The sequence below is a fragment of the Triturus cristatus genome, chromosome 3_1 (assembly GCF_964204655.1).
Source record: "Triturus cristatus chromosome 3_1, aTriCri1.1, whole genome shotgun sequence".
NCBI lineage: Eukaryota > Metazoa > Chordata > Amphibia > Caudata > Salamandridae > Triturus > Triturus cristatus.
Window position 1 is genome coordinate 890149026 of NC_140583.1, and position 26620 is coordinate 890175645.

At 42.6% G+C, this 26620-nt stretch overlaps 1 protein-coding gene across 5 annotated transcripts in view; it reads left to right on the top strand.

Annotated features, from left to right (window-relative positions):
* The window catches only part of GALNT3 (polypeptide N-acetylgalactosaminyltransferase 3), a 517623-nt gene that overhangs the window by 406876 nt on the left and 84127 nt on the right, over positions 1-26620 (top strand). For all 5 annotated transcript variants that reach the window (XM_085645397.1, XM_085645398.1, XM_085645396.1 and 2 more), the window contains 2 exons: positions 6524-6655; positions 13433-13534. In XM_085645397.1, coding sequence (XP_085501523.1) covers positions 6524-6655; positions 13433-13534 — 234 coding nt within the window. The remainder of the gene's footprint in view (positions 1-6523; positions 6656-13432; positions 13535-26620) is intronic.

The following is a 26620-nucleotide window of genomic DNA, read 5'->3' on the forward strand; positions in this document are numbered from 1 at the left end:
TATGTGGGTATGACCACACGAGCAGTCAAGATACGCATAGGGGAGCACAAAAGCACCATAAGACGCAAGAAGACCAATACCAAATTACTAACTCATTTTTCTGAACTTGGACATCCAGCAGAAAGTCTGCGATGGACCATCATAGTTTCTAATCCCCATTGGAATAAACGGACCTTGTTTATACAAGAACAACGGTGGGTCCATAAACTGAGATGTGACTCAACGGGTTTAAATGATGAAATCCCGTGGGCCGAACTAACATAATTCCCAGAGAACCCCTTGCTGATTTCTGAGCTGAATCAACCCAGGTTCCGACTTGGCATACTGTTCTTCGTGATCAGAGACCACTACCGTGTTACGAGACTCACTACTGTACCATCACATTGTGAGTTTTCCATCTGCTATACCTGCCAGACTAGCAACACGTCCAATACTTTTGCGGCCGCTCATCAACTGTCACCCCTTTCTTCTTTTTGATCGCTGCCTGACATTTGGCCAATGCACTCTGGCCTTTTTTCTTCTTTTTTCTCATTTACTAAGTGAATGAACGTACCTCCTTCGCGCATTATATTTTCTGCGCTACAACATTCTGATTTCACTTTTTGCAACCTTCGTTCTCCATCTGCTATACCTGCCAGACTAGCAACACGTCCAATACTTTTGCGGCTGCTCATCAACTGTCACCCCTTTCTTCTTTTTGATCGCTGCCTGACATTTGGCCAATGCACTCTGGCCTTTTTTCTTCTTTTTTCTCGTTTAATAAGTGAATGAACGTACCTCCTTCGCGCATTATATTTTCTGCGCTACAACATTCTGATTTCACTTTTTGCAACCTTCGTTCTCACCCCTCTTTTCGCCTAACGCTGTTACGATCTAACTGATCGTCGTGACTACGCTCCTCCCACATTGTTTCAACCTACCACGGTACCTCCGGACGTGTCCGTGACGGATCACGTTGTCATGGATACCCAGTAGAGAGCGTCACTACGTCACCTCCAAGCATCCGTGGTGCTTCCGATTTAGAACGCGTTACCATGACTACTCTGCGGAGAGCGTCCGCTCGTCACCCTATAGCATCACTCGACGTCATTCCGTCACTCTCCGTATCCTATTGACCGTGCACTTTTTTTAACGTTTGTTTAGAATACTTATAAGCCCTCCGTGTCCACCACTTATCTACCATTCCGGCGTGTTACGGAGGAGGGGTAGGTTACCACCCTGCAGGCGACTGAACACTTGTGAGTATTCCGCCACCATGGCAACACGCTCGACGTAGAAACGACCTGGACAAGGTAGACTGAGAATACTTTTTGATTCCCCTTAGTTTCATGCTCGCAGCACCCGAACCGCTGACGGATCCCTTCCCTTTCAACTCGGAGGGTAGGCTTGTTTCGTCCTTAGTAGCTTTATTATGTTTGTTAAATATTCTTACTTATGTCTATGACATACCACTGACACCCATACGCACACCGGGTGTTTCTTTTTCGTTGTTCTAATCGCCGCTGTAAAAAAGACCTGCACTCCGGTCTTTTCACATCACATGGGCACATTTAAGTATTTCGACGAATTTATATGTGCACTGTGGATAGCGGCTATATTCTCCTGAAGCAATTTCTTGGGTGAATAACTTCACTAGAACCTACATGTGTAAATTAGAAGCATGTGCATTAAGTTTATTTCTCGTGCCACTATATAATGAACTTACTGCATTTCTTTGGCACTTCTACATGACAGATGTTGTATTTTCTTGATCTGTTTATATATGTGTGTTTGTCCATCTTTTTATTTATTTATTTTTTCAGGTTGGATTTAGGTTTCCCTTTAAGAAGGAGCACCTATAAGCGCTACGACGCAATTCCCTTAACTATAAAGGTAAATTTGGTTCTTAGTACCCTACTTTCTCTGGAACCTTTATTTGTTTATTTACTTTCTTGACCCACTTATTTTCTTTGGTCCTGACGAAGCGCAATCGGATCCCTTAAGGACCTATTCATATGCGCGAAACATGTTGACCTTATTATTTTTTTGAATTCTCACCCCCCCATTCACTCACATATCCTGAGAGTTGCGGAATAATTTTTTTATATCTGCCCTCGTTATATTTGTTCTCGAGGACCTCCAGGATTATTTTTAATTCATGCTGGATAGAGCCGCGAATAAAGGTCTTGGTTTCTACCCAGCTATTTTAACGCACCACTCACATCCCTCATAGACACACCCACACACCCACATGCACAACTGCGGCGTCTCCGAAAAAAGAACTCCGACAAAGAGCCCTCTTGCGGGGCCCGTGGGGGACTGCAGCGCCACCCCCACGAGGAGCAACGCCCTATGATGAAGCAGGACACCTGAAAGGGTGTGTGAGGGCACTAAAATCTAAAGGAGAAATTCCCCACACTCAACCCAGCCTAACATAATCCTTATAACACACATAGCATATCTCTCTCTATCCCCTTTCTTTAGGAACAGCTACCCCCTTTAAATTGAAAAGTGCCTCATTTATGCCTTGCACTAGGTAGTGGGTGGGAATGATCTCTGGGCACATCCTAACGAATGGGGTAAAATTTTCCATGGCCAGCCTGACCCACTCTTAGCAGTTAGGTTGGAAAAGCTTTTGACCACACTAAACTTGGTTTCTGAGGGCTGTGTGTGTGTGTGTGTGTGTGTGTGTGTGTGTGTGTGTGTGTGTGGGGGGGGGGGGGGTTGTACCATGATTATCCAAATGTCCTCCCACATCTAACACTAAAATTGAATTTGAGACAAGCACTGTACCCAATATAAACCCAGACAGAAGTCTTGTAGGGCAAGAGCAGAATCCTTCAGCAACCATATAACACAGAGAGAGAGACAAAGACACACCTGGGATCATGCCTGCCTTTGATGAACCATCACAACACAAAAATTGGTGTGATACCCTTGGCTTGTGTTTAAAATAGTTTTTTCAACACGCCTGTCAATGTCTATCCCAGCACCTGCTAATCTTCCTCCAGGAAAAAACTGGGGCAATTCAAAGAATTGGAAGAGATATGCTCACTCAAGTAATGTGAAATGCTTCATCATTTGCCACCTCGTCCCACCGTGGTAAGATGGTACTACCAGGGCAGACTTAACCTCAGGCTGTGGCACACCTGAGGGAGTTCTTAGAAATTACTTATTTGTTTCTGTATAAAAACTTGGATCCAGCTCAATAAATGAAAAAGCCTTAGGCTAAACCACAAAGTATTCTTTAATCAGGTGGTATCCTAGGCGAAACCAAGACAAAAGGTATTGTCGGAGGTCGTATAGGGTTACAATGACCATCACATACCGTTGACTTATCTTGCCAACATGTTTCTGCCCTATCTATTATGAGCCGCACGGTCTCGGGCATTCATCAGGGCCACATGTAGGTAAACCTACACTGATATATTAATAGTGCAGAGTACCCAAGGAAATGTAAAGAGAGGACCTACCACTCTTTTTGTTTTAACTTTTCATCATGAACATTAACCTAATGTTTAGAAGCAGGTTGCCTCATAGTCTGTTCAGGTGGACGCCTCCTGTAGTCGCACTTGCGTCAAGGTAGAGCATCCGCAATGGTCCTACTGTGCCCCATGCAACAGCCGACTGGTACCGAAAGCAAAAGCTTTTAACCACACTGGGGGTTTGTGATTGGGAAGTGTACCATGATAATCCTAATGTCTTCCCACATGTAACACTAAAATTCAGTTTAAGGCAAGCACTGTACCCACAATAAACCCAGACAGAAGTCTAGTAGGACAAGAGCAGATTCCTTCAGCAACCAGACAGTGGATCCAAAAGAATTGTCTTGGCATCCTTTTCTCTCCTCTTTTAAGTGTCCCCCAAGATTTACTTGTAAACCCAGAGACAGAGGTCTGATAAGACAAAAGCAATATCCTTTGACAACAAGACAATAAATCCATAAGAATTGTCTTGGCATCTTGTCTCTCCCCTTTCAAGTGTGCCCCAACCAATATATGTGACCTCAGTAGACCTGTCAAGCAGGATATAAAACTGTAGTGGCAAAAAGGATGCCTTCTGCCTGCCTTCTGCCCTCTCCTGCAATTTCAGTGGGGTTCAAAGGAGTCCCCTCTGCTCATTCAAGGCAGCCTACTTTTAGCTTCTGGAAGGCATTTCACACAGATTCACAACTATTCAATGTGAATTACTGGCTGAGAGAAGCTAAAGAGCCAATGCTTATTAGCCTCCAGGAACTTCAGGCAGGGAAAAGGTAACTTTCTAAAAGTTACTTTTATTTAATATTTATTAAAAGTCAGTCTTCACTATTGGATTGGATTTTTAAAAACGATTAAAATTGGTTGTTGAATTATTTTTCTAGCCTGTCCCTTTCTGAAATGCAGTATTAGTATTTTATTCTGTACCCTGGTTTTCTGAATAGGACTGCTAGGTCTGCAATTGTCAAAATAGCTTTTGGGTGCAAGTCACTGTAAGGTTATGTTAACATTACATTTCTACATGTCCTACTTTTAAATACCATGCACCCTGCCTTTTGAGCTGTAAGTCTACATAGGGTAAAGTTGAGGTATTACTATTTAAAAGGGAGATTTTGACCTGGCAAAAGAGTTTATTTTGACCGGTCATACTGCAGGTTTTACACTGCTACAGTCAGGCTTCTGTGGTAGTGTAAGGAATTGCGGTGTAATATATTGTGTGGTTATGCGACCTTACCATGGAATACACGCACAAAACCAACTTGGGTCCAGTCAGGCTCATTTGTAAGATAATAAGAAATTCATACAACATAAAAGAAATCCAACACCAATTTATAAACAAAGATTTTTTTTAATGTATTTTTAGACATCAAAATAAACAAAATCCACCAGAGGATTCCGGAAATACAGATTTTTAAGCAAAACGCAAATCTCAGCTTTTTACTCAAAAACGCGAACAAGCATTGCTAAGCACAAAATTTGACAACTTTGTAGAACTTTTAAAGAGTTGTGTTCGGCTACTCTGGTCTGCGTGACCAAATCGAACATGGGGAATGCCAAGGGGAGAAATGAGGAGTAGTAGGTCAGTTACCTTGGAACCAAAGCAGGTTTAAGTCTAATTTCCAGCACTGTGGGCATACCGCTATAGACTTTAATTGAGTGGTCCTGATGCAAGGGATACAGGATATTGAAGAGGCTGTGCGGTTGACCGGTGTCTTTCTGGGGCTACTCCATGGTGCAGTTGAGGCAACTTTGGTCACACAGGTAGATGTCCCTCGAAGTACTCTTTGCCCAGAAAAAGTCCAGTTAACACTGGACTATCGGTCTCCAGTCACAGTGAAACCAGTGGTTCCCTTTGGTGAAGGCTAGTGTCTGTTTTGGGTGGCGAAACTACACTCCAATGACTCTGCGAGATCCAGCAGACTAAGGTGCAACTTTTCAGCATTGGGATTCATCCGTCCGGACTGCACATCGGCAGTCGGCGGCAGACAAACAATTGTGGCTACTGACTGGCCAGAATGGGCTACTTCAGCTTTTGTAGCCCTGGTGCTGTCACAGGAAGTCACTCAACTGACTTTTGGAATTAACCTTTCCTGTCTCGGGCTCTGGAATGACTTATCAATGAGCCAGGCACCATAGTCACAGCCCTGTCTTTGCCAGGCCAAGGATCATCAGGTGTAGTCCAGCGGTTGGTGCAGCCTCTCTTGCCAGGTCCAGGGAACAGCAGGGTAGTCCTTCGGTCCTCTTGAGTCCAGTTGTGATCTGAAGTCTGGGTGCCAGGGGTATCATTTATGCCCAGAAAATGTCCTCCAGGGGAATGTGGCAGTCACTAGCCAGTGGTTTGTAGGAGTTTTCTGGCATGATTATGACTGACATTTTTGGCATCCTACAATCCCAGAGTGCACTATTCTGCTCACACTCAACATGGTAGAGCATCTCTCTTGATGTGGGGAGCTTGGTGGAATACTCTAGAGGTGTGGTACCAGAGGGCTACACACTGATGGAAAAACTGGTTTGGAAACTGGTCTCGTGCCTTTATGATCAACTGCTTATACTCTTTCATATTACCTCACTTTTACCATGTGAAATCATAGCATTCATAACAACATTTAAGACATCTCAAATATAATCATTTGACAAAACACTATGAATGGGAGTGGCAAAGTATAGTGGCGAGGTATAGTTAATGTATTGTGGCTAGTGAGTTGACAATAACTGTGTATGGAGGTGCACGAGTTAAAGCAATTTGAAGGTGATGCGTGACTTATAAATCAAAGGTATAACTTTAGAATTTTTAATGTTTATGTAGTTTAAGTTTACTTTGTATACAAATAATACATACAGGTTTCCTAACCCATAACCAAGCTTTAACCTTTTTTTCCCCCACTGAAGATAGATATATAATATATGCATACCTGTGGTACTGATGTGTTAGAAATGAAACTGTAATGTTAATTAAAAAAAATTCTGAAATCGTGTTTCATTTATTTCTTTCCTAGTTACTTATCTGTGGGTACATTAAGTGTAATGATCTGGTTGATTGATTGGTGTATGCATATTCTGTTTTTCAGAGAACCTTTGGCGATATCTCGAAAAGACTCAAATTGAGACAGCAACTGCAGTGTAAAGATTTTACCTGGTATCTTAAAAATATTTATCCTGAGTTGTACATCCCCGATTTAAATCCTGATTTTTCTGGAGATGTGAGTATCTTTCTTCGCATTATTTCATATAACTGAATATGTTTAAATTCTTAAATTTTTTTAAAGTCATGTAGACAGGCATACTTTACTATGACAAGCGTAATCCATGAGAGACATGAGTATGAATAATGTACACAATGCATGTATATGTTACACAAGACGCATGTTTGTTCTGCATTCAGCAGTTGGATGCACTTTTATGAGTATTAACCTCTTCTGTGCCGACTACGGAACGGTTCCGTGCTCCTCCACAGTGGGCATGTGCCGAGGACATAACCGTTCTGTCCTATGCACACATCCAGGAAATCTCCCTGCTGTAAACAGCGGGGGGGATTTCCTTTTTCCTTTTTTCTATTTTTCATCCTCGGGAGCAGGGAAAGAGCTTACCTGCATGTTTTTTTGGGGGGGATCAGAACCTATGGCATGCTAGTTTCATTACATTGAAAGGGAAAGCGAAATGAGATCAGCTCATTGGAAAAAAGGGTCCGGAAAAATGCGCTGCATCCATGTTGTATTTTTGGCTTTTTCCTGCGGTGGGCACTAGGTCTACCCACACAAGTGAGGTACCATTTTGTATTGGGAGATTTTAGGGGATGCCGGGTGAAGCAAGTTTGTGGCTCCCTGCTGATTCCAGAACTTTCCATCACAGGAATGTGAGGAAAAAGTGTTTTTTAGTCAAAGTTTTAGGTTTGCAAGGGATTCTGGGTAATAAACGTGGTGAGAGACACACAAGTCAGCGTGTAAAAAATGTACAGTTTGCCTACGTTTCCCTAGGTGCCGGCTGAGCAAGGGTCCAAAACCTAGAGGAACAAAGTAGTAGAACAAGTGTTATTAGCAATTGTCCGGGCCCGGCGAGGCTTCCCCTGCTTGGCTAGGTTCAGAAGCACTGAGTGGCCCTGGGCGGGCCTTGGGGTGGGAGCCTCCATCCTGGGCTCTGTTCTACAGCCTGTCACACGACGAAGGGCCTGGGACGGGGGGTCCATTGGGCCCAGGGAGGCATCCCCTGTGCAGCGAGTCCAGGAGCTCTAACCGGGCACTCCCGCCCTTTCCTTAAGCCTCCGGCCTGCCACACCGCCAAGGGTCCAGGACGGGGGTCCATTGGACCCGGGGAGGCTTCCCTTTCTCAGCTGCATTCAGGAGCTCTGACAGGGGCCTGCTGGTGGAGGCCCCCATCCTGATCTCCGTCCTCTGGCCCAACGCATGGCCAAGCCCCCGAGTCTGGGTCCCGCAGGCCCGGGGTTCCAGGAGCTCCAACAGGGCCCCAGTGGGCCCCAGGGCAGGTGCTCCTGCCCTGGGCTCCATCTTCCAGTCTGTCGCACTACCAAGGGCTCGGGATTGGGGTCCATCGGTCCCAGCGAAGCCTCCAACGATTTGCCGGCATGTTAAGTTGCTTGTGGTCCCAGGGTTGCAGGTCCGTCAGGAGCCACCTCGCAGTCCCTGTGCCTGAGTAACAGCTGGGGTTCCGAGCATCCAGGCTGCAGAGTCCGCGTCCCCTCCAAGGACAAGTGGAAGCCCTTTCATTAAGGCACGGCATGACCAGATGACCATAATTGTACAGCATTAAGGCAACCAAACAACATAAACAAAATGATAATTCTATATACTGTCAAAGTAGGACCGACTAAAGTGGTTATATCAAAAATACAAAATAATTTTTTATTATACATCAAAGAATAATGATAAAACAATATCACATTCCTACAGAGAATTACATATTCATCATGCACATCTAATCACACTTTCAGAAGAACAGAAACATGTGAGAAAAGTGAAAATGATACATTGTTGGAAATTGATATTCTGAGAAGACAAAACAATCATTAAAAAAATCACACAATGTGGCACAAATTTGGTTGACTGGGGTGTTCTCTACACGCGTTTCGGCACACCGAAGTGCCTTCGTCAGGAAAAATTGGCCACTGAAGAATATCAGGAAAAGGTAGTGTCTGAAAGAATTAAAAGGAAGGGTATTTTATGATAAAGGGGTACAACAATGACAGTATAGCTATTACCACAAGATGTGTGCATTGAACAAAGGAGAAGGACTACCAAAGAGGTGATAAAACTAAATGAGTCAAATAAATTAGGTCATTGTAAAAAATTAATAAATAGGTACGGTAACAGTGAGTCTACTATTAAATAGAAAATTGTAAAAAGAAAAGATGTGAATAATAAGCTTCCGCTGTCGGATGCCTGGATTGAATACACCCATATCTGGTGTACTGGTTAGTATCTCTCTTTCTTACTTAGAATAAAAGGTCGATGGTTACCTGTATTATCTTATTATTTAAAAGTCAAAATCTTGTAGTAGGATGTCAACAGAAAAAGTTTTGTGCACAACAAAACTGAAAAGTCGAAAAAAATATTTATATTAGACCAGATATGTATATTCTTTAAATAGATTGAAATATTAACCCAGACAAAGAAGAGATAATACCTTAGTGATGAACTACTGTTCTCCCTAATTTTGATAGGGGAGTTGATTTTAGCGTTGCTGAATCAGGAAGGGTAAGAATACTGAAAAAGAGGAAGAAAAAACATATACAGAATGCCTATAGTTAATCTAGCTATGTGAAGTGTATCACTGATGGTGTACAGCAGATTAAGAATTACCTTAAAAGTATATTTGGGTTTCTGATATGTAAACCGACAGCGTCTCGAGGAGCGGGATATCGCAAATCTCGAAATGTCAAGGCATTAAAACTTCTGTATAGCTTTTGATTCCTAATAATATATTGACCCAATTCTGATGAAGGGTTGATTCCGGAAACGAAAAAAGGGGTTGATTGTGGACTTAAGTCTAATAAGAATATATTTAGTAGATGTAATTACGTATAAAAAACAAAATGAAAACTGTCTTTATTCATTAAGAATATCTTCGTGCGTAATTTGAATCCTATAATCTAACTAAAATAGATCAAACTTGTTAACAAAAATGACGACCTATTTTGTAGAAGTAAATATGGGTGTATGCCTCAAGTGTATCGAGTTGCATCAATGCAACTGGATAGAGGCGTAGCGTGAGAGGACGTTTTCATAGTGCATCTCCAGTGTGAAACGTCTATTGAATACCTAACTCAAAACTAGATGAAACCAGATCAGAGGCACGGTAACTACTATCGGGTATGCGATATAGGCGTGTTGAATACTAGCGCTAAAGAAACGCATATTAAAGATTCAAGTTATAGATTATAAAGCAAATTAACGAGAAACGGAGACGCAGCATGGTTACTTACTTGAAGAGCGTGGAGCGTACGGGACAATGGTTCCGGCTTCTACACTTCCTGGAAGACGCTTTCGGCAGCGTCGAGAACTCCGGTCATATGACCAACGTGAATAACGTCACGTGTTGAAAATGGTCCAATAAAAAAGAAGAATGGTAGAGATTTTTTCATGCGTCAGTCTCTGTAGCTCATTGGATGCGTGTGCCCATCGTGGTTTAAAGATATACATTTAAAGGGGGCGACTGAATAGAAGCAAAGGTTCAAAGCAAAAGAGCACTATTTTAGTATGTAGTCCCCAATTGTGAGACTAATTTTGTGTATGAAAGATGTAATAAATGTATTTATTTCATGAATTAAATAATCTCATGAAAAGTAATATACAACTAAGCATTCGGAGGAACATCTAAAAGATCAATTGATATCCATTAAGTAAGTATAGGTACACAATCAAAGGCCAAATATAGGGTTCGGCCTATAATGATAACAGAAGCCAAATAATCTGTTGGCAATGAATAAAGACTATTCTGGTCTGAATATCTCAAAGATTATCTAAATGGGTCCATAAATTGCAACAATATAAATGGATCTATGAGATAAAGGCAGAGGAAAAAATCTAACCAAATTGTGACGTATGGCCTGTTCCCATGGAATTTCCTGCTTGAGTCCATTTTTTGCTGTATCCAAGGAAAAAATCCAATAGACTTCTCTGCTCTTCCTGATATTGTCAGTGTCTCTACCTGTTTTGGGGATGATTTTTTCCAAAATTAACCAATTGATATCTTCATGACTGTGATTCTTCTCTAAAAACAATTTCACTAATGGGGCTGCCAGCTTATGTGTACGTATCGCAGAAAGGTGTTCTGTGAGTCGTGTGGCCAATGTTCTAGAGGTTTCCCCGACATACCCTAGTTTGCATGGGCATAACAACAGATAAACAATATTTTTTGTTTTGCAGTTAGTTACTGATTTCAATGCACTGGTGACTACATTATGTTCAAATGTTGAAGTGATAATTGCATTGTCACAGGCCTTGCATTGAAAACATTTCTGATTGCCCCATACCGGCGTGCTGCCATCAATAGTTTTTTGAACAAATGGAAGTTTAGTATTGATGCGCGAATGTACAATATGGTCTTTTAAGTTTTTATTGCGCCGATGGGCGAACATTGGACGGGGTAGTTTGTTTATTTCCTCAAGATTAGCATTTAAGATGTGGTAATTAGCACATATGATTTGGCGCACTTGTTCATTGCCTGTAGAGTGCCTGGTGACCCATACTAAAGGCGATGTAATTTTTTCTTTGGCCTGATTAGATAGAAGATAGTCTCTATCATAGAATCTTGCCCGTTTGTAGGCTTCTCTTATGACAGGTCTGGGATAGCCATGTGCACAGAATTTATTTTTCATTATTTCTTATCTGTTGTCATAATCCACAATATTCGTGCAGTTTCTCCGGAGGCGGAGAAACTGTCCGAATGGGATGCTGTCTTTTTTGTTTTGTCGGGTGAAAACTCTTATAATGTAAAAGAGTATTTCTTGCCGTAGGTTTGACATAGAGGTCAACCTCTAGAATCTGGTTGTTTTCTTTGATCTGGATGTCAAGAAATTCTATAAGAGTGGAACTTGAATGTGCTGTGAATTTAAGATTTAAGTCGCACACGTTAATCCACATTAAGAACTCTTGTAATAACTGGGGATCGTTAGTCCAAATGAAGAAGACGTCGTCTATATAGCGGGCCTAATTTTGAATTGATTCAAAAAAGGGTGCTATTTCGTTATATATATGGATACTTTCAAAGCGTGCCATATATATATTCGCTACAGTCGGGGCACATGCCGCCCCCATGCTGACTCCTTTTGTTTGTCTATAAAGAGTGCCGTTAAAATCAAAGGTGTTTTCTTCTAGTACAATTTTAAGGATCTCTAAGATAAAAGTAGAACAACAGTCAATTTGATGGAATTCTATAAACCATTTAACAGCCGTGAGTGCACCTTCTTGTGGTATATTGCTATAAAGAGATTCCACATCTAGAGTAACCAACGTATCTCTAAAGCTGTTGAAAGGAAGTCCTTCTACTGCCTGTATCATGGCTTTTGTGTCTTTTATATAAGATGTAATTTTTGGTACATGGGGACATAGAATGCGATCTATATATTTGGAGACAGGCTCGTGACTGAGCCTATAGTGGTTACTATTGGATGATAGGGAGGATTGTTTCTGTCCTTAGGAATTTTGGGCACTCCATAAATGGCTGCTATTTTAGGATTTTCTATGTTGAGAAAGTCAAACTCCATCAGGCAAATGGCACCAATTTCAAGTGCTCTTTTTGTACAAGTGAAGATTTTTCTTTGAACCCGAGCGGTTGGATCTGTCTTAACTTGTTGATAATAGACAGTGTCATATAGGAGCTCTTGCATTGTTTGTATGTATTTGTCTGAGTCTACAACTACTATCCCGCCTCCTTTGTCACAATTTTTTATTGTTACATTTGGATTGTGTCTAAGGTTAATTAATTCATTTAATTCTTCTTTATTTAGATAGGCAGTGGACGGTGAAAGGGACTAACCAGTATTTTGAGTTGTTTTAAGGCTACATTTTCAAAGATCTGTACTTCTGGTCCAAGTTGATCCAATGTACCAGATGACCATCCTTCGAGCCTGGCCAAGTGGTCGGGTGCAATGCTTTCCTATGGTGCGTCCAGATGGCTGGGCTACCCTGGATGTCTCAATGAGGGCTCATTTGCTTCCTCAAGCCCAGCCAGGGCTCCAGGAAGTTGGTTGCACATATGTGCCTTTGGTCTTTCTGTCACTCTGTGTGCACAGATTACAAGTAACGGTGGTTAGCCTTCCACCGGATTACTGGGGACAGGGTGCTCCGGATCCCTTTATTGTCCAGTGGTTCCCACTCGGTGACAAGATGGCTCAGGACTGGGGTCCCGGCAGGCCCTGGGATGGGGAGCCGCACCACCTGATCCCTGTCCTCTCGTCTGCTATGTGGCAGAGTGCCCGGGACAGTGTCCCACAGGCCAGGGGCGGCCTCCACTGTGCGGCCATGTCCAGGATTTCCAACCGGGCCCTGAGGCCCCACTGGGCCCCGGTTGGGGAACTCCTGCCCTGTGCTCCAGCCTGCTACACCACCAAGGTCATGAAATGGGGGTCTATCGGGCCATGGGAGGCTTTCCCTGCTCGTCCAGGTTCAGAAACTCTGACCGGGGCCCTGGCAAGTCCTGGGGTGTCCTTTCAGGCAGGGATGGGCCCAGGATCTCAGACTAGGCCCCGTTGGGCCCCAGAGTGGGCACTCCCACCCTGGGCTCTGACCTGTCTCTGGACAACATTTTTTACGGAGGTATATCAAGGGGCCAGGAATAGAAATGCTTTTCAGAACATGGGCAGTTAGGTATTACAGATCAATGCACTTTTGAGCTTTGTAGACAAGAACGCCTTTGGTGAAATACACAACATACGTACATTAACTTTATAATCTATGACCTGTAGTTTTATTCTCACTTTGTAGTGATTTAACTCTCTCTTTTGTTGTTTTTTCCATCTTCAGGTGAAAAATATAGGTAGAGATCTCTGTATGGATGTTGGTCAAAACTATGAAGGTGGTAAACCATTGATAATGTACGCTTGTCATGGACTCGGTGGAAACCAGGTAATTCTGTTGATCTATTATCTATCCATACATTTTACATTTTAGAGTTATAACGTAAGAATGTGAGTCATGGTCGTGTAAAACCCTCAAAAGGACTAAAACAGGGCCCATTTTTATCAAATCATCATGATTTGAAATATCAGTCCATTCTATATTGCTCTAGACTTTCATGTTCTCAGCCAGCAATGGCAGTACGCCCAGTGATATGTCAAGTTTTTTTTTTTATGGCCCTGACAATATGTATTTTGGTACCAACTGGATTTTGTTTCCAAGTGAATCTTTATTGGGTTTTACATCTTTTTGACAATGAGCGATGGTTGTCCTCGCATATGGATTGCATGAGAGTAGTTGTGAGATCCTTTATTTTGGTTAAACTTCAACAGGACCAACTACAGTGGCAGTCTTTGCATTAGCGCCCCAAAACTGCGCCCCGCTTGTTGTATCAAGAGCGATCATCTTTTATTCACTCTTGGTAAAAAAGAAAATGCTGTCCAGCAGCAGCCTAAGACGGCTCTGCTAGTAAGAATGTCTGATGTCTGGCACAGGCGCATAACGGCGCCTGCACCAGCCATCCGAGATTATCCAGGGATGGTGAAACCTCAAGCTCCTGGCACGCCTCAGTTCCTCCCAATCTGTGATGTGATGGAGCATCACAGCTAAAGTTGCCACGGGCATTGCATGCTTAAGCCCTGCAGTGCCTCTGACTACATGTCAATCAGCCTGTCACCCAACCTTTCCCATCTCGTCACAGAGATGAGAAATGGTGAGGTGAAAGAGCAGAGACTAAAACCTCGAATCTGTGACTGAGCAGGTTTGAGGTTTTTGCTTCAATTGTACGAAGCTGAAAGAAGCAGCAGATGTCCAAACTGGACATGCACAGGTAGCAAGGTGAGTAAAAGATGGTTTGAAGTGCTGTCTATGTATGTATGTATGTATGTATGTGTGTGTGCCCGAGAGTATGTGTGTGTCTGTAGCCATGTCTGTGTGTCTACATATGTATGTGTGAGTAACAGTGAGTGCGTCAGTGAAGGAGTCAGTCACAGTGAGGACACTGAGTGATAAGAAGAGTGAGTACAAGTGAGAATGAATGAGTGAGGGGGAATGATAGGGAGTGTAACTTAATACTACTGTGTGTGGGACTAAGTGAGTCAAGTATGAGTTAGACTTAGTAATTCGGAGAATGAGTGTGACAGTCAGTGTGAGTGAGTGAGACTGAATCAGATTTAGTGAGAATGCTTGTGTCTGATTCAGAATGAGTGAGTCTGAGTGATATTAAATATATCAAAATGAGTATGACTGAGGGAATCAGTGAGGATGTGCGAGACTGACTAAGGCGGATTGTAAATGACTAAATAAGATGAGTCCGATTGAGTGAGATTGAATGAGTACGAATGAGTGAGAGTGATTGACTGACATGACTGTGTCACAGTGAGATTGATTCAGAATGGGTAGAACTCAATGAATCACGGAGGACGAGTGAGTTATGGGGAGACTCAGGGAAACTAGGTCACAATAAATGAGACTAGGCGAGTCAGAGTGAAACCGGGTGAGTCTAAGAGAGGCTGAGTGAGTCAGAGTGAGATTGTGCGACTCAGAATGAGTGAGACTTAAGTGAGAATGAGTAGGACTGATTGAGTATATAGGTGTCAAACTGACATTGAGTGAATCAGACTGAGTGAATCAGGGAGAACGAGTGAGTCACTGGGAAATTCAGGGATACTAGGTGAGGACGAATAAAACAGCGTGGAAAGGAGTAAGACTAGTGAGACTGAGTCAATCAGAAGGACTAAGAATGATTCGAAGTTAGTGAGAGTAACTGAGAATGAGTGAGACTGAGTGGGTCAGAGTGCGGATGAGTGGGACTGATTTAGTATAAGTGAGTGAATCTTAATGAGTGCGACTTAGTTAATCAGGGAAAATGAGAGCGTCACAGGGAGACTCAAGGAAACTAGGTAAGAATGAGTGAGACTCCGTGGAAAGGAGTGAGTCAGAGTGAGACTAATTGAAACTGAATGAGGCTTAATGAGTCAGAGTGAGATTGAGTGAATCACAAGGACTAAGAATGATTGGGATTTAGTGAGAGTAAATGAGAATGAGTGGGTCAGAGTGAGAATAAGTGAAACTAAGTTATAGTAAGCAAAAGTGACTGCAAGTGCGAATGAGAGTAAATGACTAAAACTGAATGAAAATGAATAAGAGATTAAGACTGTATGAGCGCACCCCCCGAACCCTCCAAGTGAGTGAGTCACTTATGCTCACTGGAATTCAAGCCAAGAATTATGTTCCACCACTTTAACATGGCCACCAGCCACCACTGGCCAACTGGGCCCAACCTTGTGTGTAAAAGTACGTGGTGCTGAGCAGGCTAGGTTTTGTGTTTGTTAGGTCCGACTTCTGGTGTTTCCTGTAGTACCTGGAGGTCTGCTCTTAAGTCGGGCTGGGTTGTCCAGGGGGAATGTTTGTTCCGCTGTCAAGTGAATATGGCAGGTACCTGGGGTGCATCCTCTTACCGACCTTTGTGTGCAGGTTCCCCGCCTATGTCTTGACTCACTATAGTGTGTCCTCCCCCACCCCCGTACATGTTCACCTATGTTTTGTGGGTCCATCGTTCCCTGAGTGTTGGATAGATTGATGCATGGGTTCCCAGTAAGTTGCTATATAGAAGAGTTATAGCTCTTCTTTCATTGCCATGGGAGAGTAATAAATGTAGTGTGTCCGATGTCAGTGGTTTTCTTATAGTCTGGGCCCCATATCCCTCTAATCACATTTACAGTGTGCTAATCACCATTGAGGGCATCCTGGCGCTCTGTAGCAGGTGTGTGTGGCATGCTAGGGGGGCTTACTTAAAAAGCCAGGTCTTTAGCTTCTTGTGAAAGTTAAGAAGAGAGGAAGAGGTTGTAATGTGCTATGAGAAGTCATTCCAGGATGTAGGTGACCTTTATGAGAAGGCATGGCCCCCTGCTCTCCTTTTGTGTATGCATGCTAGTGAGTGATCAGCGGAGTGGAGATGTCTGGAAGGTTGGTGGAAGTGAATGCGGCTGTTCAGGTCAGCAGGGCCAGTGTTGTGGGGAGCTTTATAGGTGTGGGTGAGGAGTTTAAGGTGTGTGCACTTGTGTGTTGGAAGCCAGTGGAGTTCCATAAGGAGTAGCTTGGTGTGGAAAGTTGAGACCTAGTCTTTCTGCTGCATTTTGGATGGGTTGCAGTCTTCATGTGAGCTGGTTGATAATTCCTGCTTACAGGGTGTTTTCATAGTCTAGGCTGCTGGTGATGAAGGCTTGGTTGATTGTTTTCCTGGTGTTGTCTGGTGGCACCTTGAAGATTTTCTTCAGCATCTTTAGTATGTTGAAGCAGGCTGAGATCACTGCGTTGACTTTGGCGGTTATATCCAGTTTGTGGTCTATGATGATTCTGAGTTTTTTTGCTTGACAGCATTGTCTGGGGGTAGACCCAATGTCTGTGGACCACCAGAGGAGTTCTTCCTGAAGACTACCAACTTGGTCTTCTCAGAGTTCAATTTGATGCACTCTAATTTCATCTGGGTGGCTACTTCTGTCATGCATGTGGTGAACTTGTTCCTCGTGTTGGATGTTTTGTCCAAAATGGACAGTATCAGTTGTGTGTTGTTGACGTAAGTGAGGCTGTTTATGTTGTGAGCTCGAACACCATCAGTGAGCAGGGTCATATCAATGTTGAAGAGCACTGGGCTGAGCAAAGTGCCCTGCGGGACTCCGCAAATAAGATTGTGTACTTCAGAGATGTAGTAGAGCATGCTTTGTGTCTAGGTTTCTTCCGTTGAAGAAGGAGCAGACCCATTTGGGGGCAAGACCCTGGATGGCCTGCCCGTTGAGTTGTTGGATTATGTTGGGTGGGAGATGGTGTTGAAGGCTGCTGATAGGTCTAGAAGGACGAGGGCTATGATTTCCCCTGGTGAGGATCATCCGTATGTCATCTATTGCTGTTACAACAGCGGTTTTGGTGCTGTGATTAGGTCTGAATCCTGATTGTGTGGTGCCAAGAAACTGGTGTTTGGCTATCATGTAGGGGGCCACAGCAGTTATGTAATTATGTTGCTACAGTGATTTCCGAATAATAAAGAATTTGTTGCTCGTGCCACATAATCCCTCATCCTCTGCATCATTTGCAAAGTTTAACCAAATGTTTTGCTTGTAGCTCAAATTGCCCTAAAACTACTAAAAGAAATGCTGCAAAATAAATTGCAGCCTAGTGATAAACCCTTTGTTGCCCAGGTGCAAGTCACCTTTCAGTTGCTGATTCGTGCTAAACTTATACAAATGATGTCAAACCTTTGCCCAGACAGTGTTAACGTGTGTGAAAAAGACAAAAGGGTGATGTAATACTGCTACTAAATATGTTCCATTACTCTACGTAATTTTTTTCCTGCTGCACAATTTATTAATTCCTACTGGCTAATAATGTGATCCTCCTCTGCTGCTTCAGAGTCACTTATTTGTTGTATTTGTTGAGTTTTCTTATTGAAAAGTTTTTGGGGACTGAATAGTATTATGCTAGTAGCGTTAATTGATGCTATGGTTTAGGGTGTTCCTTCAGTCGTAATTGCGATTTAGATTTGATTTTTGATTTACATTTTATACATCGTGATATAAAAGACATTGCCATTTGCTTCTGAAGTCTTTACCAACTGTATTCGCTTTACATAATTTACCATGCACCCAGACCTCGGTGATAAGTCATTTTGTCAAAAATTATATTAATTTATATTTGTGGTCAAGAGCCCAGGCCATAATTGAAATCGGAAGATGTAGCTGAAAGATTGATAGTGTTTGTGATTGGTTGCAGCTCATACAAAACATATAATCACGTTTTCTGTAGACAGCTAAATTTGAGTACATTTAAAAACCATGACTAATTCACCAGAGAGCATGCATGACAGACTCGAGGGAAATGGGTTTTTGGAAAAGGTGTCTCACCCTTGGCCTTAGAGGTGGGGACGCCACCAAATTAACACGATGAGCCGAGCCAAGGGTCTGGCTTAGCTCTTAGAGCCCGTAGACGAGCCGAGCCCTGGCAATGTTGCCATGTAAATCATACAAGAAACTACATAAATATGATAATGTCTCTTCAAAATTCAAAAAAGTATATTTCTTTAACATGTAGAAACTTTGGCATTAATAAGTTACAATTGAATACTGCCCTGAGAAGTACTTATTAAAAGGGAAAGTTTGTAAACATGAACTTAGAACCGTTCCTGCCCCCACCCCACCATAGCAACAGTGCTACTAAAGAAATAAAAGGCAAGACTGTTGTCAAGTGTACCGTCGTTGTGGCCCAACTTTTTATAGATAGAGCAACATTGACATTATAACCTATTAAATTAAATACTATGTTTTTGTACAGCTGGTATTCTGAACTCACATGTGGAAGTACTTTCACATGCTATAATGAAGAAAACTGAAGAAAGGCAAAATAAAGTATTAGCCTACGATCACACAATTTGTTAAGCATAGAAGCCTCTAAATGAGTGTCTCGTTTTTATGGTCTGGGTTGACAGTGCAGCTGTCACCATTCAATTAAGTGAGCATCACTAGAGAGGGGATTTGGCTCTGCACACATGTTGGGAGCAAGGGGTACCTCTTTTGATTTTGTGTGCTTCCGCTAAAAAAGTGCTTGCCCTCCAGCAGCTGTGATCATTTTGTTTATTTATGCAGTTGCCTAAGCTTAAACTTTCAGGGACACACACACACACAGGACATTGGAATGTTATTAAATGCCTTTGATAACTAGATAATTATTTTTTTCTCTGGCAGCAGCACAGGTGGGAGGAGGGCAGCCTTCAACAGATTTAGATCTGTCCTGAAAGTGCAACTTTCACCTGACCTTTTAACTTCTACCAATATTATTCTACTGTTCTTTGCTTCCAGACAAATACATATCTATTTCCATGCAATTTGCTTGCAATGCTTCATATTACTATACATTCCTTTTCAGCCAGACCTATTATCATTGCTAATACTTATTACCTCAAATGTTAATGTTTTGTTTTTACCTCTGTGCATCAGGGTAGAGCAACGGTGGCAGGAAAAAGCCACAAGCTCGGCTCTTTATGGGCTCGAAGCTCCCACAGGACTTTGAGCTGAGCTAGAGCAAGGCGTCGGGCTCGAGCCAGGCTCGAGCTTTTAGTGGTTTCGCTCACCTCTACTTATCCAACCAGCTCTCTAAGTACAGCATGACATTGCAGGTTAATGGTCTTCAAACCTTTCAAAGCCATTTCTCTAAAATGGCAAATATATTTTCTCATGAATATTTTATAAAATTCTAAATCCTGCAACAAGCTAATTCACTTTAGTGGGGCATAAGGGTGCACCCTCAATCAAATATATACAAAAGTGAGATGCAAAGTTGTTTTTTACTATATCATGCTTCTTAAACGAGTACCTTGTGAGCTACTGGTAGCTTTCCCGGTACCTATAAGTAGCTCACCTGTGTCCAGCCCAGACTACTAAATAACTGACTTTTACTTGTTGAATTTATGTATGATATGTATATGAACTTTTAGAGTGTCTTGTTGAGATAAATATGTGTTTATTTTCAGAACTCATGAACTGATATATGGAAAAAATAGCTGAATTACCTAAATATATTTAAGGCTGATTGATATTTGAGTGCTAAATCATGTGGCATTGGGAAAACGTTTCACAAATGTTATTACCTTTTTGCCACAGGCATTGCAGCTATGGCTGTTATGTATTGCCCATGTAGAGGTATTCCATATTGACAAAGGTTTTATATTTTACTGCTTGCAACCATGCCTGATGCATGAGGTGATCGCTGGTAGTAATCTTACATAGGGTGGCCACTCATGTAATCTTGTGTGATGCGATCACTATTACAATGCTCTTAATGAGTTCCATTAAGCATCAGAAGCTCTTATTACAGAAGAGGTTGGAGACTCCTGCACTATATTATAATAAATATATGCAGTGCAAACAAACCAAACATTGAAAGGCAGATCGCAGGACAGAAATACATTTTAAAAGAATAGACCAAAATCAAAGATTGTGGTTACTTTTTTCTCACAGTTACTCCTAAAAGTTTTTTGCTTTTCATTTTTCACATCATACCAGCTGGTGAATGCCCTTTCTCACGTGTAAAAACATTCCGTCCATCATCTTGTGTGTTTTGCTGTTCGCCCTATGTGGGAAGGGTATGCCCAGACATGGGTCCCGTGCTCACTACGCCACTGGAGTCAAGCTATCCTGGCTGAAGAGGGGTGAAACCCCGAAACTGGTCCTAGGATGCTTGATTCTGGTGCAGGGAAGACATGGCTTGGCAGTTCGGGCTGGACTGTTCCCATGAGACACAGGGTCAAGACTGATTTGCATATGGCCATGTCTGAACTGGGGTGGCGTGGTGAGCTAAATAACGATGGATTAAACCCAGATCTGTGACTGGGGGTGAATGTTTTGCCAATGTGCAACATTCCGTCCATCTTGTGTGTTTTGCTGTTCGCCCTATGTGGGAAGGGTATGCCCAGAAGTGGGTCCCGTGCTCACTACGCGACTGGAGTCAAGCTATCCTGGCTAAAGAGGGGTGAAACCCCGAAACTGGTCCTAGGATGCTTGATTCTGGTGCAGGGAAGACATGGCTTGGCAGTTCGGGCTGGACTGTTTCCATGAGACACAGGGTCAAGACTGATTTGCATATGGCCATGTCTTAACTGGGGTGGCGTGGTTAGCTAAATAACGATGGATTAAACCCAGATCTGTGACTGGGGGTGAATGTTTTGCCAATGTGCAACATTCCGTCCATCTTGTGTGTTTTGCTGTTCGCCCTATGTGGGAAGGGTATGCCCAGAAGTGGGTCCCGTGCTCACTACGCCACTGGAGTCAAGCTATCCTGGCTAAAGAGGGGTGAAACCCCAAAACCGGTCCTAGGATGCTTGATTCCGGTGCAGGGAAGACATGGCTTGGCAGTTCGGGATGGACTGTTCCCATGAGGCACAGGGTCACCACTGATTTGCATATGGCCATGTCTGAACTGGGGTGGTGTGGTGAGCAAAATAACGATGGATTAAACTCAGATCTGTGACTGGGGGTGAATGTTTTGGCCAATGTGCAACATTCCGTCCATCATCTTGTGTGTTTTGCTGTTCGCCCTGTGTGGGAAGGGTATGCCCAGACGTGGGTCCCATGCTCACTACGCCGCTGGAGTCAAGCTATCCTGGCTGAAGAGGGGTGAAACCCCGAAACCGGTCCTAGGATGCTTGATTCCGGTCCAGGGAAGACATGGCTTGGCAGTTTTGGTTGGACTGTTCCCATGAGGCACAGGGTCAAGACTGATTTGCATATGGCCATGTCTGAACTGGGCTGGCATGGTGAGCAAATTAACGATGGATTAAACCCAGATCTGTGACTGCAGGTGAATGTTTTGCCAATGTGCAACATTCCGTCCATCATCTTGTGTTTTGCTGTTCACCCTATGTGGGAAGGGTATGCCCAGACGTGGGTCCCGTGCTCACTACGCCACTGGAGTCAAGCTATCCTGGTTGAAGAGGGGTGAAACCGCGAAACCGGTCCTAGGATGCTTGATTCCGGTCCAGGGAAGACATGGCTTGACAGTTCGGGCTGGACTGTTCCCATGAGGCACAGGGTCAAGACTGGTTTGCATATGGCCATGTCTGAACTGGAGTGGTGTGGTGAGCAAAATAACGATGGATTAAACCCAGATCTGTGACTGGGGGTGAATGTTTTGCCAAAGTGCAACATTCCGTCCATCATCTTGTTTGTTTTGCTTTCTCACGTGGAGCACATTTCATGACTTCTGGTTCTTAGCCAGAAGCACTTTGCACGTTGAAGGCAAAACAACTAGTCTCAAAATGCAATTTGATGTTGGCTGAAAGACCAGCACTGGCTGGTGGTGTTGAATGAGACATGAGGCCACTTGGCAATTATGCATATAGTTAACATTTTGAGTGCTGACGTTATTTAAGGGACCTTTTTGTAAAGCACCCTGAAATACATGATTGCTAACAAGCTGTTGGCAGGCTTCTTACCACAGTAATGTGGATTGTGAAATCCTTTATCATTATTGATGAACTGAGGCAGGTTGGAGATTATATGTAGGCCGTCTTAAAACCATCATACAGTACATGACTGACAAGATGTTGCAGATTGTCCATCACAGAGGGTCAATGCTGCTGTTTTATCACCAGATCACAGAACTGCTTTCCCCAAATGGACACACTAGGTGTACCTCTTGTCCAGAGACTTGCAACACCCACTGATATTCGCTCTTGCTACTCTGGAAGCTCATGACACAGTTGAAGACCACCAAAGTATGTGAAGACGGAGACCAGAGCAAAAAGTGGATCTCTGGATGTTGCACAAGGGAAAGGTGCAGAGGGAGTGAGCTCTATACAATGGGGCATTGTTCTGAAATGCGGCAAACTGCACAGTGATCTGAGAGAATTACCATGATCTGACATACAAACTTTGCATTGCAGTAGAATTCCTCACTGTATCCATCTGAAGCTAGGCCAACTCTTGAGTGGATACCAGAGAAAGGTGGCGTAAGCATGTGGGGGGTCACCTTAAATATGTTATGTGAGTGAGGACCCGAGTATTCCACCGTCAGACTCGGGACTGGCGGGCACCTCTGAGGAACATGCCACTTCGGCACAGGTGTAAGTTTAGTGAATTTTATATTATTACATTTTTAGTTGGATATTCTTGCTGTGGAATATCTGCGTTGGGGTATAGAGTAGTGCTGTGTGGCACATGCCTGCATTGAACAGCGATTGCTCTTTTTGCCACTAACAAGTGCTGTGGGATTTCCTTCACCTGTTAAAATAACACCTTTACTTTGGCGTTGGCATGGCCAAATGCAGGCTATAATGATAGGAACTGCATAAATTTAAGTTGCCAAAATGTCCTGTAATAATTTGGTTCACTTTCCACCAAGCGCACTCAATCTTAGATGTTTTTGAAAGTGAGCATCCACCTCTGATATTGCATATTGCAGTAGTTTGTGTTTATTGGGCCACAAGATACACAAAGTGAGTAGGTGTGCTTACATCCTTTAAGGAAGGCAACTTGAAGTATATCCAAGGTCATTGGCTATGTGATCCTGCTCCAACACTCATCTAAGGTGCATTCAAAATACATTTATTTCATAGATTACAAAAAAGGGTAAAGGGATTCACATTCTTTGCTCTGTTCATGGTCCTGCATTCCTCAGCGTGTGCATGAACGCCATAACTGTCCCCCAGAGTTTGGGTGCACAGTCCATTGCTAGTGTTTTCTTTATACCTATTCATCGATTTTGAGAAATCTTTTGATACCGTGGATTGGGACTACCTTGCCCAGGTCTTGAGATAAGCAGGGATTGAGCCCCAGTTCCAGCTACTTGTTCAGGTACTCTACTCCAACCCCACAGCACGAGTACAAGCCAAGCTGACATCTGCTTCATCCGCCAGGTGAACAGGCAGGGTTGTTCCCTATCCCCGCTTCTCTTCACTCTGGCAATCAAGCCGTTAGCTTACCTTAATAGATGCAAGACTCAAATTAGTGGATGGGCTTGGGACACAGCACCACTGTCTTTGGATACTTCAGCTTTTTTGCTGGAGCATCTGGCCTGAAAGTTAATTTCAGTAAGTCAATATTAGTGCCGCTGTTGCCCTCACAAGGTTGTGTGGCCTGGTAGTAGTCTACTATCCCAAAAAGTTTCCACGATCAAGGCATAAAGTGGCACTCCACCCAGCAATAATGTGGTCAATTAAAATGACACCCTAGGTCCAGAATGCAAGACCGAGCTTCAAAACTACCGTAATCTGCATGGCATTAGTTGGACCTTCTATAAATGGTGAGAGATGAAACATCTACTAAAATCTCGGAGTTTGCGAGAACAATCACCATATGGCTTGCTCGCCCTGCGTATTTTGGAACAATGTAGAGGAAATGGAGTGTGCATCACTGTGCAGAGGTTCTATGATGCATTACCCAAAGTCTTTTGTCCATTTTTGAGTCGGATATGATCAGTGCTTTGTTAGGATTGATTTGAAATGCAATGACTTGTATTAATTCCTTTGTGAAGAAAATATATGTCTTTACATTGCCCACTTTGACACTGACTGCATGAATCATCAGCTGCTAGGAAAAGTAATTGGTTTTCAGATAGCTGTAGTGTGGTCAGTTTAGGAAACTGTAACGGAAAACAGTTGTAGGCAAAGTCAAAGCCAACCAGCAGAAACAAGAAGAGAAGCTTTCAGAAAATATTTTTTTGATCCACAAGTTTTTGTACCCAATGATTTTTGAGGAGGGCGAGAACATCATGGAAACTTTTTTAAAGATCTGTGAAGAGCTTCCTATCTTGACTTCTACGGCGTTAACTGATTGCTATAAGGTTTTTATGCACAGTAGTATTAACTTGATAAGTAACACGCAGGTTAAGCAAATTATGTTTATAGACTTTACAACAGTAGCAGTGGGTACAGTTAACCGCACATCTCAATAAGAAGTGTACTGGTCTTGGGACCAAAAAATATAATAACATTGAGATCCTATTTATTGCACGCTGTCTTATGTTGACATAAGTATCGTCTTATTCACAAGGTGTAAAGTGCTTCAATCCATATTAACAGCTGATACTGCTGCTCTTTTTGCAACAAGGACTAAAATACTTTATCCATTGTCTGTTTGTTCATTCACTATGGCTTTTCTGGATATGCACATCATTATTTTGCTGTGAACTCATACTGCTGTTTTTTCTGTTAATATGGATTGAAGTACTTTGCATCATGTAAATATGATGATACTCATGTCTGTATGTGAAGATTGTGATATTACCTGTGTGAAGTCTCCATAGGAACAACCTCCATTTTACACCATGCAATAAAGAGGACCTCAATGTCCACATCTAAAATTTCTGGGCTCCATGTTGATATAGTCATTTTTTAGTGTGCTCCAGACTATACCTTTCACAAATGTCATTTATGCTAACAGTTAATGTAGACCTCGATTTCAAAAGGGCTAACACTGCCTGGAGCCATCTTTCAGTATAGTCCTCTTTCTATATCTGTTCTGCTTTGCACGCACAGATGATTCATGTCAAAGCAACTTTGTAAATACTGCTTTGAGATGTTAAGTCACTTTCCCATGTATGGAATGAGGTTTCCTTTCTTTAGAGTTCTGTAGTACACTGTTCAGCTGAGAATGAATTGTTTCAAGGCCTCGCCTATTGGGGCCATACTAGTTTCGTGTGAGAACTTGTCCTTGTACAAGTATGTAGCAACATTCTATTAACTATTGAGGTGCTGGAAGAGCACCAGGGATGGTAACTGATCTGTGTGAATCTGTGGGATAGTGCTGAATAACTTGATTTTAGGAAATGTATCATTCATTAACTACACTGGTCCAGATCGGGTGATTTGAAAATAATTTTATTTGTTTATGGTTTTCATTGTATTTTGCATCACAAAAGGAGCCCTTCCCTGAGGATGTTGGGTTCACTCTTACTGATATTTAGAAGGCATCACTGTCGATCTGATCTATGGTTTATATTATTTCAGCTGAACTATACTTTGTTGTGCTATTTTATTAATTGCATTTTAGTCTGAGCTAGATGCTATCCTTTGATTTAAAATGGCTAATTGAGTGAATCTAACCATTTAATTGTGCCTTCTGCAATGATTTAAACCCCTTAATAAACCTTCATGGTTTCGTTTTGATATACGTCTCGTTTGCATTGCAAAGCAGAGTATGCTTTACTATTTACATTATAATTTGCATCGAAATTTGTTGAACAGATTCAGTTGACAAGTAACAAAATCCTTAGGGAATTGACGCTGCTCTCCGTCCATCAGAAAGCACGATCACCCTCATGCTTCTCTTCAGCTGGTGGTACATTTTTCCATCAAAATTTGAGGGGATCAATAAAATGAATCTCGCCTGCAAATGGCAGATTATATAGGTACAACATCACTAAAAGTTCTCTTTTGTACTGTCTGAGTCCTGGCTATGAACCTGCTCTCTAGACATACTGTAGTCTTTTAGAAGTTAGGAAAGTGACGGCAAGAGTATAGAGTGAGAGGAGGCTCTAAAATGTACAGGA